This window comes from Carassius carassius, chromosome 30 (genome assembly GCF_963082965.1).
Source record: "Carassius carassius chromosome 30, fCarCar2.1, whole genome shotgun sequence".
NCBI lineage: Eukaryota > Metazoa > Chordata > Actinopteri > Cypriniformes > Cyprinidae > Carassius > Carassius carassius.
The window spans coordinates 7,307,669-7,321,307 of NC_081784.1; the positions used below are offsets into that span (position 1 = coordinate 7,307,669).

Sequence of the window (13,639 nt, forward strand, 5' to 3'; positions counted from 1 at the left end):
TGAATAAACAAATAATAAAACACTACACTTTACTGTATAAATTAAACATTGATTCTTATTAAAGCAACTGTATTAAAGTTCTTCGGTCAAGAGCAGTGAGCGATTTTTATCTTTGTGTTTTGTTGTTTCATTAACATTAAAGGGATAGTTTTCCCAGAAATGAAAAATCTGTCATTTACTCATATTTAAGTTGTTTTAAAACTTAATGGCCGGTTTCATAGACGGGGCTTAGCCTAAACCAGGATTAGGCCATAGTTCAATTAGGACATTTAAGTAATTTTTATAAACATTCCTTCGAAAAAAGTATTACTGGTGTGCATCTTAAGACAAAATAAAGGCACTGACATGTTTTAAGATCAGTCAGTGCAAGTTTCTTTTCGTTAAAACAGCTCAGATTTACATTTTAGTCTAGGACTAGGCTTAAGCCTTGTCTGTGAAACCGGGGGAATGAGTTTCTTTCTTAGTCCAGTATTCAGGCTCTGTTTGACAGGCTTTTAGTGTGCACATGCTTCAGGTGTACACATTCAGAAAAGTGCATGTTAGAACCGCACGCAAATTAAATATTTAACCGGCAAGGCTTTAAACCACATGCAGATAATGTACTTTTGTTATTGTAAATAAGAGTAGTGTCCTGTGCCGTGAGCGTAACTGGGGCTGAGTTAACATTTTATTTGAATTAGGGGTGTGCAATATGACGATTTTTGATCAAGGACGATAAAAATGTCTCCACGATCTGCTTTTGAAAAAATATTGTAGTATTGTGCTACAGCGCACATTCTATCAGCTGCAGTTCTGTCACCTCCGTCTTATACTGTACAACACCACATGGATTCAACAGCAGTATTAACTCAGTGGTAGAGTTACTTCTCATTTTTGCATGTGCTTTTAAATGTTTCATTCGCACAATGACCTATGCTTTTTCTGAACGCCGCATACACCTGAAGCGTGTGTGCTAAAACCTGTCAAAAATCACTGGTTATTGAAATACTGTATTTTCCGCACTGTAAGGCGCACCTTCAATGAATGGCCTATTTTAGAACTGTTTTCATATATAGGGCACACCGGATTATAAGGTGCATAGAATAGAAGATACTGCAGTCCAACCTTTGACTGGGTTTGCATTATGCATCCACTATATGGAGCTGTGCTAAAGGGAATGTCAACAAAATAGTCAGATAAAGATGCCTTGAGCGCCTTGATCCATATATAAGGCACTCTGGATTATAAGGCGCACTGTCGTTCTTGGGAAAATTAAAGGCTTTTAAGTGTGCCTTATAGTGCGGAAAATACGGTAAGTTATCTTTTGTGCTAATACTGTCAAAATGCACAAGGTGTACATGTAGACTCAGTTGGTTATGTCTAAAATGAAAGTAAACAGTTGAGAGTGGATCACTGTGGATCAGCAACTGTTTTTCTTTTCCACGTTCCACAAATAGCATTTATGTTCAGAAGAAGAAAACAATTCATTCAGGTTTAAAAGCACTTTTGAGGGAGCAAATGGTGGTATAAAAATAAAACACTATGACAGAATTTACAGACAGCTGACAGAATTGTTCTTTTTGGGTGAACGTTAATAAAACAACAAAACAAAGAGAAAAATCACTCATTGCTCTTGACTGAAGAAATTTAAAGTTGCTTTATGAATCGTATTATATAGTGTTTTATTTTTATATTTGTTTGTTAAATTTTTTGAATGCTCCTGCTAAAAACACCTATTGTACCTGAAAATAAAGCACTGTTTGTTTTATTTGTATATTATGTGTAGTAGTAATGTTTGTGTTACCTTGAAGGCTTTATCTTTCTAATAGGGAAATTAGTTTGGCTGTAATGCTCAGACAACTTAAAATAGTAAAACCAACATGACAAAGAATTGTGATAAAATCGTGAATCGTGATATTTCTAAAAGAGAAAATTGTGATATATTTTTTCCATATTGCCCACCCCTAATGTGAATGTATGTCGCGTTGTACAGTATATTGAGATGGAGATGCCAGAACTGCAACTAATAGTATGTGTGCTGTAGCATGATACTACAGTATTTCTTCAAAAGCAGATCGTGGAGACCTTTTTATTCTTCACAATCAATCAATGGTCTGTAATATTTGATTCAGTAATTTTTATGGATGTTACATCTTTGTTCTATTTTTTTTAGGTGTCCTATAATATATTCCGAACTCTTCCGCCCAGTGAGAGTAATGAGTTTGACCCAGAGGAGGATGAACCCACTCTAGAGGCTTCATGGCCGCATTTACAAGTGAGTGTGTGTGTGTGTGTGTGTGTGTGTGTAATTGGTGACGGTTCTTAAAAATATTGTTTTGTACCGTGGTCCCTCTTTCCTTGTCTAGAGCTCCTGTCTGTTTTATTTGTTTCAGCGTGTTTGTCTGTGTGTTTTTACGAGGTTAAATATAGACACACACACACTCTGACCCTCTGTGTGTGTACACTCACTGTATGCTTCCAGGATTCCTTTAGAAATTAGATGCATATCTCAAGGAGAATCTTCCTGGTAAAACTTTTCTCTTTTGTTTCATTATAAATCCCTGATTTCATCTTCTTCATCTAAAAAAGAAAAGAAGAAAAAAAAATCCAATAATGAAAGCCACATTCCCAGACATGTGAACCTGTTTTATAATGGAAATGACCCCTGGTGGCAGTAGCAGTTTGTCCTGTGACTGTGACCTCAATTTAACCATGACCTTTTCCCTTTCTTTGCATGTATGCTGAGTTCAAAGAACTCCACCAAATAACACAAACTTTCTCCCCCACCCCAACCCCTCTCTCTCTCATTCTTTTCTCTTCTCAGCTGGTGTATGAGTTCTTCATTCGCTTTTTGGAGAGCCAGGAGTTTCAACCCAGCATTGCCAAAAAGTACATAGACCAGAAATTTGTTTTACAGGTGAGGATGTTGTTTTAAAAATCTCCTCAATCTCTTATTTTTTCACTTGTGTTTGCTCATCATTTTTATGTGCTGTCCATCTGTTGTCCTGTCAGCTGCTGGAGTTGTTTGACAGTGAGGACCCACGGGAGAGAGATTACCTGAAGACAGTCTTACACAGAATCTACGGAAAATTCCTGGGACTTAGAGCTTTTATACGAAAACAGATTAATAATATTTTTCTACGGTGGGGGATATGACAGTTTACATAATATTAATGCACATGCACGAATGAAGTGCAAGCATTCATCTCTGTCTTTCTCATTCTTAGTTTTGTTTATGAAACTGAGCACTTCAATGGAGTCGCAGAATTGTTGGAGATTTTGGGGAGGTGAGTCGTACTTGTTGAAAATCACAATTAAATTTAGTTTACATACATGGCCATTTGTGTGATAAATATATATATTTTCCCCAAACACGTCAAATAGGAGGTAAAAAATAAAAAAACACTTTTAGTATGGAGCTGAATGCAAAAAACAGTATCTATCAGATTCCAAAGATTAAGTACTTGTAATTCGATTCAATTAAAATGTAAAATACTCAGAATCAGATTACAGTTACTCTATTGATTACATGTTTACATATTATTCACCCAATAGCAATAAATTATTCATAATTTCTGGACTCTCCCTAATTCTTCTCCCTAGTTTTATCTTTTAAATATTCCATTCTAAAATAACCTACCGCTTATATAAATTCAGAAAGTCTTCCAGTTTTGTGGTCATTCACACAGATTAGTCACTAGTTGGGTGGCTATAATTACAGAGAAAATTGAGTGGCCACACAGCATTTGACCACTAGATTTACATGAAATAATTTCATTTAAGTGTTTTCTCAGCATTTCAACAATGCATCAACTACTGATGAACACATTAGTTTTTATTTAAAGTATCACTCAGTGGGTTATCTAACCATGTGTCTTTGGAAGGCTTTTGTCTTTCAAACACATTAAAATGCACAAATTCATATTTCTTAACTTCTGTAATGCAGTGTTTCACTTCACTGACTTTTTTTATAAGCAAAACCTCCTTCACCTAATATATTTACTTGAAATACCCCAAGATTTTAAGGTCATTAGTTAATATTTAAAGCTGCATTCCATAAATTTTGCCTCTTTGTCGCCATCAATGTTTGAAAACCTGGAATTGCAGTTCCTTGCAGAACTATATTCCATGCATGGGTTGTGATCCAGTGCGGATGCATCTATTTTGAGGTGGATGTGTAGCTGTTGGTCACTGCATATTCACTGTACTTATTAATCACAGATTCTAGCCTACGTCTTGGAACATATGACCCAAATAACAATTTTCACCATATATTGTCATCTAAACAAGTAAGTTACAAGTCTGCCATGCTTTGTTCTGGCCTACTGAGGAAAAAAGCTTTACAATAAATCACGCTACCAATTATGAGTTAATTAATCTAACGATCGATTATCTCATATCACATCAAACCCTGCAAATTATTATTGTAAAATTTTATTCTCAAATAATTAATGTTAACAACATCAGCATTGCGTATAGTGTATTAGCATGTAGTTTTCAATTTCTGTACAGTCTAATCTCTAATTTTCACATCATACGAATTTCATATTAAGAAGTTCTTTTAACCCAAAAAGCAAACTATGTTCCCTTAAAACTAGTTGTCTTTAAAATACACATCTTGTGTAAACCCAGGCTATCTGTAATCAGAAGCATATTTAAAACTGGAATATAATATAATTAAATTCACATGTCTTGTATATTCTTTCTTGATTACAATCCGCCATCAGAATGATTTTTTTGACATTTAATTATTCCAACTGCTGTGAGAATAGGCTATAATTAAACGATCCGCCACCTGCAGGATCCTCACATGTGACAGACGAGTAGCCGGGACAACTTCTTCATGTTTACAGACATGACGTAATGATGCAGTGCCATGCTATAAATTCCCCCAAAAACCTACCCAAAACACTCAAATTAGAAAACATTATTATAAACTAACTGTTGTGAATCGTGCTAAAGTAAGGTGATAGTTTTGAACACTGACTGGCTATGTACTTTCTCAAATATTGATTTTGGATCATTTTTAACCCAGAAAAGTTACGGACTGCAGCTTTAAGTATCACATTTGCATGTTCACTGTTCTCTGACATTGGTTAATGATCACATGACATGCAGATAAACTAATAAAATATTAAGTGTTTTATTTTGATTGATGTTATTTTATGATGTGATTTATTCAGATGTTATATTTTTATGATTTAATTATTTGCTTTTCATTAAACTCACAAACCCCCTGCAGTTCCTTAACTAACCCCAGTTTAGGAAACCTTGTAATGTTCATGTTGTCAGTAACAACAAATGGAATATATTTTCTATCAATTTGGTACAAGATTTCCTATTTAAATCAATCTGATAAATGAGTTAGGTGAAAAGTAATCTAAAAGTAATTTGATTATATTACCTAAAATGTGTAATAGATTGTTACTAACTAAATGGTTTGTCATTTAATTTGGAATCAGTAATGGGCTACAAATTGTAAGTAATCTATCCATCTCTGTCTATCAGTATGTTCCACAAATTAAGGTTTTGTGTTTTCTTTCCGGCCGCAACAGCTAGAGACTGTCTACTCTGGATTCGACAAAGCAACCATTGCAAATCATTTGAACTTTGTGTCAATACATCATAAATGGAATGAGGCAGCAGTTTACTCTTGGGGATTTGTCGCGCCACATCCAGTGTAGACAGCATCACTAATTATAATAGGTTCTATTGTATTTTATCGTATTGCGCCGCTCATGTCCAGCATAGACACAGTGTTAGAGTTGTGTGGGCAATTAGCACTGTCACTGACATGACCAATAAAATCTTTAGAAATGGCAGGGCAGGGTTTGCGCTTGACAAATGTCATGCCATTTACATAATTTCAGTCACTTAACCTAATTATATAATTGCAATTAACTAACAGTTGGGATTTTCTTTAACATTAAATGTGAGTTATTCTTGATCATCTAAACATTCTTAAAGGGAAGATTCTTCCGAAAAAATAAAAATAGTTTTTATTCACCCTCATGGTATTATATGACAAGCGAATTGGTTTCCATACAGAAAAAACATATAGTCTCCAGGGGCTGTAAAGCACCATAAAAACTGTGTCCATATTTGTACAGTATTACACATCTTGATAAGATAAAAGCTTTTTGTGAGAAGCAACTCAGATTAAATTGTTATTCTATGAAGATCTTGACATCCGCTGCATCTTTTGTCATGCTTATAAAACTTCATAACTAGAAGTTATCGCACAATTTCCATGAAACAGGATTAAATTAGCAAGAAAACCCTGATGATTTAATGGAACTGAGTTTTGCATTGTTCTGAATGTGGCGATAAATTCAGGGTTCAGCAATCCCAGAATGCTGTTAGTGAAAGTTTTGTTTGTGTCCTGTCAGCATCATCAATGGCTTCGCTCTGCCGCTGAAGGCCGAGCACAAACAGTTTCTGGTGAAAGTTTTGATTCCTCTTCACACCGTCAGAAGCCTCTCACTGTTCCATGCACAGGTACTGCCTGTGTTAAAACATTCAGATAATTATTATGTGTTCACTTCCTGTTTATCCCTTCACTGACATTACTGTTGCTTTTGCAGCTGGCGTATTGTATTGTACAGTTCCTAGAAAAAGACCCTGCATTAACAGAACCAGTGAGTGCAGCCTTTCACTAATCATCACTCTTTTTTTTCTTTTTTTTTTGGTCATTTATTTAATCAGTGTCCTGTTTTCCCCCTTCTAACAGGTTATCACAGGTCTGCTGAAAATCTGGCCTAAAACCTGTAGTCAGAAAGAGGTGAGATAGATGCAGTCTCCTGAATAGAGCTAAGCCACAGCATGAGGTTGATCAGTCCAGATTTCAGGGCAATACAGAAGACAATGTAGGATGGATTCACTGATGTTCGATGTCTGCTTCTCTGATAGGTCATGTTCCTAGGTGAACTGGAGGAGATTCTGGATGTGATTGAGCCCACACAGTTTGTGAAGATCCAGGAGCCTCTTTTCAAACAGATCTCCAAATGTGTCTCCAGCCCTCATTTTCAGGTCTGCACATATCCACTCTAGTCTAAGACCAAATCAGACCGGCCCAAGTATACTAATGCAGCCAGTTTTTATGAGTCATGAAACCTTCTATTTCAGGACAGGCCAGTTCTCACCACAGTTTTGCTCTTTAAGGGAAACCGCTTACAAATGCATGTAGCAATTGAAAATACAAAATAAATATACATCATATTATTAGCTTAGAAACACTCAAATTGTGTGTATGTGTGTCCAGGTGGCTGAGAGAGCTCTGTACTACTGGAATAATGAGTACATCATGAGTCTGATTGAGGAGAACTCCAGTGTGATTCTTCCTATAATGTTCACAAGTCTGTACAGGATCTCCAAAGAACATTGGAACCCGTGAGTCAAACCCATAGTCTTGTTATGTTATTTAACAAAACTACTGCAATCGCTGATAGTTTGAATAGTTTCATAGAGCTTCTCTTGTCCCAATCGCATTCCTTGTTTCCTCTCTCTCTCAGGTCACTTAATGGAATGAAAATGAGTATTTAGTTTAATGTATAATTACATTCAAAATCGGTTAAAAACACTTTTACTTTTTTAAGGATTGGTTTTGTGATTTAAAAATGTTAAACTTTAACAGAAATATCATTTTAAACATTTTATACACTACTTTTTAAAAGGAAGATTTTTGTAAGAATACTTATTTTTCTGAGCCAACACACATGAAGCATGTGCAGAGAGAGCTGGCTCTTTTGTGTCTACTGTCAAACTCACACAAGTTTATGTAAAATAAAAACACACAAGTTCACAGAAACAGTCGGTAATATCTTTAAATGTAAATGCCTGGGGAAAAATGGCATGTGTATCAGTATATTAGATGTGTGAAACGGCATCTCTTGGACATTTCAACAACACAGTTTAACCAGGCCTCGCCGTCTCTTATTTTTTTGTATATGCCTTGGGCGGGAATTATTTAAACGAGTGATATTTATACATGTATGTTCCCAAAGAAAACTCAGGACTGCAATCGGGGCTTTTGAGGGAGTTCATGTGTTCAACTTTTGCAGATTTTTTTCATGTACAAAAAGCAACATTACATGCTAAAGGAGGTTAATATTTATTTATTTAGCTTTTATTTAACGTGAAAGAGCTCATTGAGATATCATTATCCCTTGTTATCCCTATTCCAGAGAGACCTGGTTAAGATGGCAGCACAAAAAGTTTCCAAAAAAAACTGGTATAATAGGACTCCTTTAACTTGTAATAATATTTCAGGATATAGCTGTTTTTAACTGTATTTTTTTAATCATATAAATGCTGTCTCGGTGGGCAGAAGAGACTTCTTTCAAAAAAACTTTGACATGTAGTGCACTTTCACAGCCTCCATGTAAACATTTAGTATATTTGTATGTGATATACACAACACTGTCCAGCACTAACTGGATGAATAATTTCCTGTCCAATCATACTTAAATTGTTTAATTCCTTCTCTTTTTCCTCTTTTAGGGCCATAGTAGCTTTAGTCTATAATGTTCTGAAGGCCTTCATGGAAATGAACAGCACTTTGTTTGATGAACTCACGTCCACTTACAAGTCAGATCGTCAGAGGTGTGTGTTTATTTTATTTTTTTTGATTCATTACTTTTGTGACAAGTAACTGTTACATTTTCATGCTGCTTGTACATGCAGTATTAAACATACCTCACCTTTATTAGCATTTTTATTCCATCTGTCATTCCTCAGAGAGAAGAAAAAAGAGAAGGAGAGAGAGGAGCTGTGGAAGAGGTTGGAGGATCTGGAGTTAAAGAAAAGCCTCCAGAGCGACGGAATTATTCCCACTTAACGACGCACCTCTCCTGAACCGCTTTTTTTCCAGCGCCCCCACCATGTGCTCGGGAACGTTGGCCACATTTTTTTTTCCTTTCTGTATTTGTGCAACTTACTTTACCGTAGATTCACCTCATCAGTCTCATTATTTCAAAAGCACTGTAAATAAGTTTATTTTATCTTCTTTGTTTTCCCCTGAAAAATATTATGCCGAAAAAGAACGTGACTAGAAAAGGAAATTAAAAAATTCAAATAAGCAAAAAAAAAAAAAAAAAAAAAAAAAAAGAAAAGAAAGAAACTCGCACTGGAGGGGGAAGGATTTTGAACAGACAGTAGGACTGAAATGAACGACTGCTGTAAAGAAAATCAAACAAACAGAGAATCTGAACCCACCGATCTGACATACCTCAACCATCATTACTGAACAACACCAGCCCAAATCTCTCTCTCTTTCCTCACTTGCCCCCTATCTTTGTCCCTTACTCCTCCGATTTTTCTTTTCCTCTTTATGTCTCTGAATTGGATCAAGATTTGCCACCTGTGTCCTGAATATCTGAAACCTGACCCGACTACCCCATGACCTTTGATTATCCATTAACATCTGGACAAACGCAGCAGGTCTGGACTGTAGACGTCTTGAAGGGATGCAGAGGACACCATGCAGTATCCAGCAAATAAGAGGAAGTCATACATACTCACCAGCTCTTGTTTTTCCCTCCTTCTCCATTATTTTTCTGTCCAAATGTGCCACCCAGTACACTCATTTGGATACTTTAGCACCAGTCCGGTACTGGTACCAGAAAATGGGACACACACACATCTGAACGGGTGTCCAGAATTCCAGCAGCAAAACTAGAGATGCTTGGCATGAGAAATCGATTTGCAAGTGCACACACAGATTCTGCATTCAAGTGTGTGAGGGAGTTTCTTACAGTGTTAAGTACCTGTATACTGTATCTGAATGCAGTACTTTGATACTCTGTATCTAGTAGAACCATAAGTGTATTTTTCTTTAGGAGAATCTAGTATATGATGAGGAAAGATCGAACATAGCCTCTTGGGATTTTTTTTCTTTCTTTCTTTCTTGGGTTTCACTTCTAATTTGTTGGGGTTGTTTTATTTTATTTTTAAGTCTGGAATTGTTTTGTTTTGTTTTTTTGACCAAGTGGAATTTGTTCTTTCTTCCTTTTTTTTACTTAGTTGCTGATTGGGGGGAGTGAGAGGGGGATTGTGGAGGACTGATGCTGTGGTGAGCTTTGTCAGAATTGAACCTGTGCTTTAGAAAGCCCCAGACATCAAATGATTGCAAAAGTTAAAAAGGGTCGGATAAATACAAATGTTTAATTATTTTAAAAAATAAAGAGATATTAAATTAAACCTGTTTTGTGATAAAGATGAAATGCACATTTGCCTTCTTTGTGGCGTGTGAGAGTGGAAGAAAGTGTAAAGGAGAGGTATCTGTACTGACCACCATAGCCATGTGAAAACTTTTTATATAGGTAATTACTGCAGCTTGAAATTGTAAAATGGTTCCTGTTCGTAACTCGTTCCATTTTTTTTTTTTTTTAGTGGTAAAACTGAATCATTTTCTTGACCTTTTGGTTTTACTAAATGTTCCATTCTTTTAAGCTGGATCTTTTCAATGAATCAGCTTCGCAAACCGGTCTGAACCAGGCCACTATGAATACAATTTTGTTGCACAATCTTTGTAATGATTTTTCAAAATTTCTCCTTTTGTTTTCTCCAGGGTAAACACATTGCATAGCTTGAATTTAGAATGACTAGAGGGTGAATAAAAAAAGAGTATGTTTGTTTTCAGTTGACCCTTACTTTAAATCAGTGTGACTGACCAATTGTTTATAGGACCATGTGTGTGGTGTGTTTGTAAATTCAGTATTACTCTCTTTCCAGCCCTTTATTCACCAGTACCAAATTATTCCACAAGAGTGCAGCAGAGCTCAACATTAAACATTTTCAAACCAGCCTTTTGCTTTTGTGGAAAACATTGGATGTACATTATAAAATCTTTTCAACATTTGTGCATGTAGTCTTTTGATGCAGCTCCATCGTTTTTCCTAATAGTTTGCATGCTAAAGTATGAGCTTGTAGGATTTGGCAGGATTTTTCCTGAGGGGTTAAAGGATTCTGAGCTGCTCTGAAATTGGCAGGTTTATATGTAGTTAAGACGTATATGCAGGCTTTATTCTTTCAGTTTGAGCATTAACCTGTCAGATCTTAGGAAGGAAGGGTGTACTTGGGTGACTGCTTGCTTTAATTAACATCACTCCTGGAAGCATAGCAGTACTTTTTAGAAAAAATTTCAATGTTCTTAAAGGGACAGTTCATCCAGAAATGACAATTATTTCACCCCTCAGAATCCCAACTAGGTTTGGAACAAAATCAGAGTAAATAATATTAATAATATCATTTTTATTTATTTATTGTCATTTATTATTATGCATTTACTTTAAAAGGGAAGAAATAATAATACATTTTTTTAAAAAAAAGTAATAAAATAAAAACATTATTCTCCTCTAAAAGTCAAATAGCCTCCATTGATTATAATACCCTCTAATGTGGGTCCCCAGTAATGGACAGGACACGTACTGCTTTCGTTAGTGACCGCTCTTTTGTTTGTTTTTTTAAAGGGATAGATCACCCAAAAATGAAAATTACCCCATAATTTACTCACTCTCAAGTTATGCTGGGTGTATATGACTTTCTTCTTTCAGTTAACTACTAACTGAGTTATATTTAAAAAATGTCCGGACTCATCTAAGCGTTATAATAGCAGTGAATGGGTGATATTCAGTAGTCCAATTTAATAGAAGTCCAATAAACTGCGTCCATCCATCATAAATGGTGTTCCACACAGTTCCGGGGGGTTAATAAAAGCCCCTGAAGTAAATCGATATGTTTTTGTAAGAAAAATATCCATATTTATAACTTTATAAACCGTAATCTCTAGCTTCCACAACTGGTTGGCTACACATATTCAGCAGATGACGTAGGTGTAGCGGAAGCTCGTGTAAGAACAGCTGAGTCGCGAGGGGGCTTAAGCCCCTGATTGAAGATGGAACATGTTTCACTTACCAGATTTAATGTTTAATAACTTTAATTTGTTCTCCAACTGTTAGAAATCCATGATGAAAGCAGTCTACCCTGCTGTCTGTAGTAGATCCAAAAGACAGAAATAATCGCTCTGTGCGATGAATAAATTTAGCAGCACTTGTGTGATACAATTTTGCGATGTGTGATAGCCTGTTTACAAATCTATTGTCGAACAAAAATACAAAAATATTTACTGTCACAGATTTTTTAAATTATAATAATTTCATATTTAATTGAATAATTAGACATTTCTAATGATTGATAGTTATGGCTCCCTGTGTGTTAACAGGTCACCCTGCAGTTTTCTGAAAAATAAAATAAAGATTTAATAATAATACTATATTCTTAAATGCTCTGTTTTGTATATTATAGTAAAACCGTTTTATTACAATGGTGACATTTCTTATTTTATAGAATAATAATAATATTAGAACATTAATGTCCTGTTTAAGTGATGAACTGCACTAATTTTATGATGGATGGATGCAGTTTATTGGACTTCTATTAGGCTATTGAATTCACTGCCAATATACATTTTGGAAGAGCAAGGACATTTTTTTAGTATAACTCCATTTGTATTCATCTGAAAGAAGAAAATCATATAGAGGTAAGATGGGTTGAGGGTGAGTAAATTATGGGGTAATTTTCAGCAAAATGTTTGTCTGATATGACTGATATAATACAGCGAGTAAACAATATGGCGCTAATCTGATTAATAAAGAAGACAGAATACATTTTATAACAGGCATTAAAAGAGCGTATTTACGTCTACTCACCGAACCTGTGGCACATGTAAACTGATGACAAGTATCGCGATGTGTGCTGAATGAGACTTCTTGAACGTGATTTCATAGCGATAAACTATGAATAAGCGAAAAGCGAGAATGGGTTGTAAGAAAACGCTTACGTTAAACTGCTTACTTGCACGCGCCTTGGAGCGTTGTTAAACTCACCTTTTAATGTAATTTTTCCTACAGTTGAGCGTTGCTTTGGTCAAACTCACCGCTGCAGTTTGAGTGTTGTTAAACTCACCGCTGATGAACGCGTTAATTTTTTTGTAGCCTATTCTTTTTTATTTTTATTTAGTCTCGACCCATACAAGGCAGACAACAAGTTGCGGTGTGCTGACCCAAGATGTCAAATTTCAACGCTGTTGAGTTCTATAGAAGTCTATCGGACTAACCTGCACGTTGAAAAATGACGCCAAAGGTATATCTAGTGCGTTAAAAAGTGACGCCAGGGTCCCTTGACCATGCTTCAAACATTTGATGAGTAGGGAGTGAGACTGTGTTGTACTTTAAATTCATGCACTTTAAATCTGATCGAAAGTGATTTCAAAACTTAGATCTGTGATATAACGAGTATATTCAGGTCACATTCTCACACAGTCCTTGTGTCTGTTGTTTCTCCAGCATGAAATTGCCTTTTTTTTTATTTTTTATTAATAAATGTATCCCATTTTATGCAGTCTGCTTTGTTAGGTTTTACCCCAGTGATGGCGTAAGATGCTCCACAGTTAGTGTGTCATAGAGACTGGGACATTATCAAGAAGGTTCTCATATATGGAACCATAACAAACGGTTATTGCTTTTTTGAATGTTTGCCTTATTTTAATGTCCTAAAGGTCAACAGAGTTTGTACCTAGATCTATTTGTCCCTTCGCTGACTGTGATATTCCCAGGTAGGACATATTCCTGGTTTAGTATCTGTCGTGTTTCCTAGAACAACA

The 13,639-nt window shown here is 35.6% G+C and overlaps 1 protein-coding gene across 3 annotated transcripts in view; it reads left to right on the plus strand.

The window, feature by feature from the left end:
- Positions 1-10,783, plus strand: part of LOC132110489 (serine/threonine-protein phosphatase 2A 56 kDa regulatory subunit epsilon isoform) — a 39,727-nt gene extending 28,944 nt beyond the window's left edge. For all 3 annotated transcript variants that reach the window (XM_059517136.1, XM_059517137.1, XM_059517138.1), the window contains 11 exons: positions 2,153-2,254; positions 2,804-2,896; positions 2,992-3,122; positions 3,207-3,266; positions 6,369-6,477; positions 6,564-6,617; positions 6,710-6,760; positions 6,889-7,008; positions 7,241-7,368; positions 8,479-8,580; positions 8,716-10,783. In XM_059517136.1, the coding sequence (XP_059373119.1) occupies positions 2,153-2,254; positions 2,804-2,896; positions 2,992-3,122; positions 3,207-3,266; positions 6,369-6,477; positions 6,564-6,617; positions 6,710-6,760; positions 6,889-7,008; positions 7,241-7,368; positions 8,479-8,580; positions 8,716-8,815 (1,050 nt within the window). In that variant the 3' untranslated portion in view covers positions 8,816-10,783. The remainder of the gene's footprint in view (positions 1-2,152; positions 2,255-2,803; positions 2,897-2,991; positions 3,123-3,206; positions 3,267-6,368; positions 6,478-6,563; positions 6,618-6,709; positions 6,761-6,888; positions 7,009-7,240; positions 7,369-8,478; positions 8,581-8,715) is intronic.
- Positions 10,784-13,639: the final 2,856 nt, after the last annotated feature.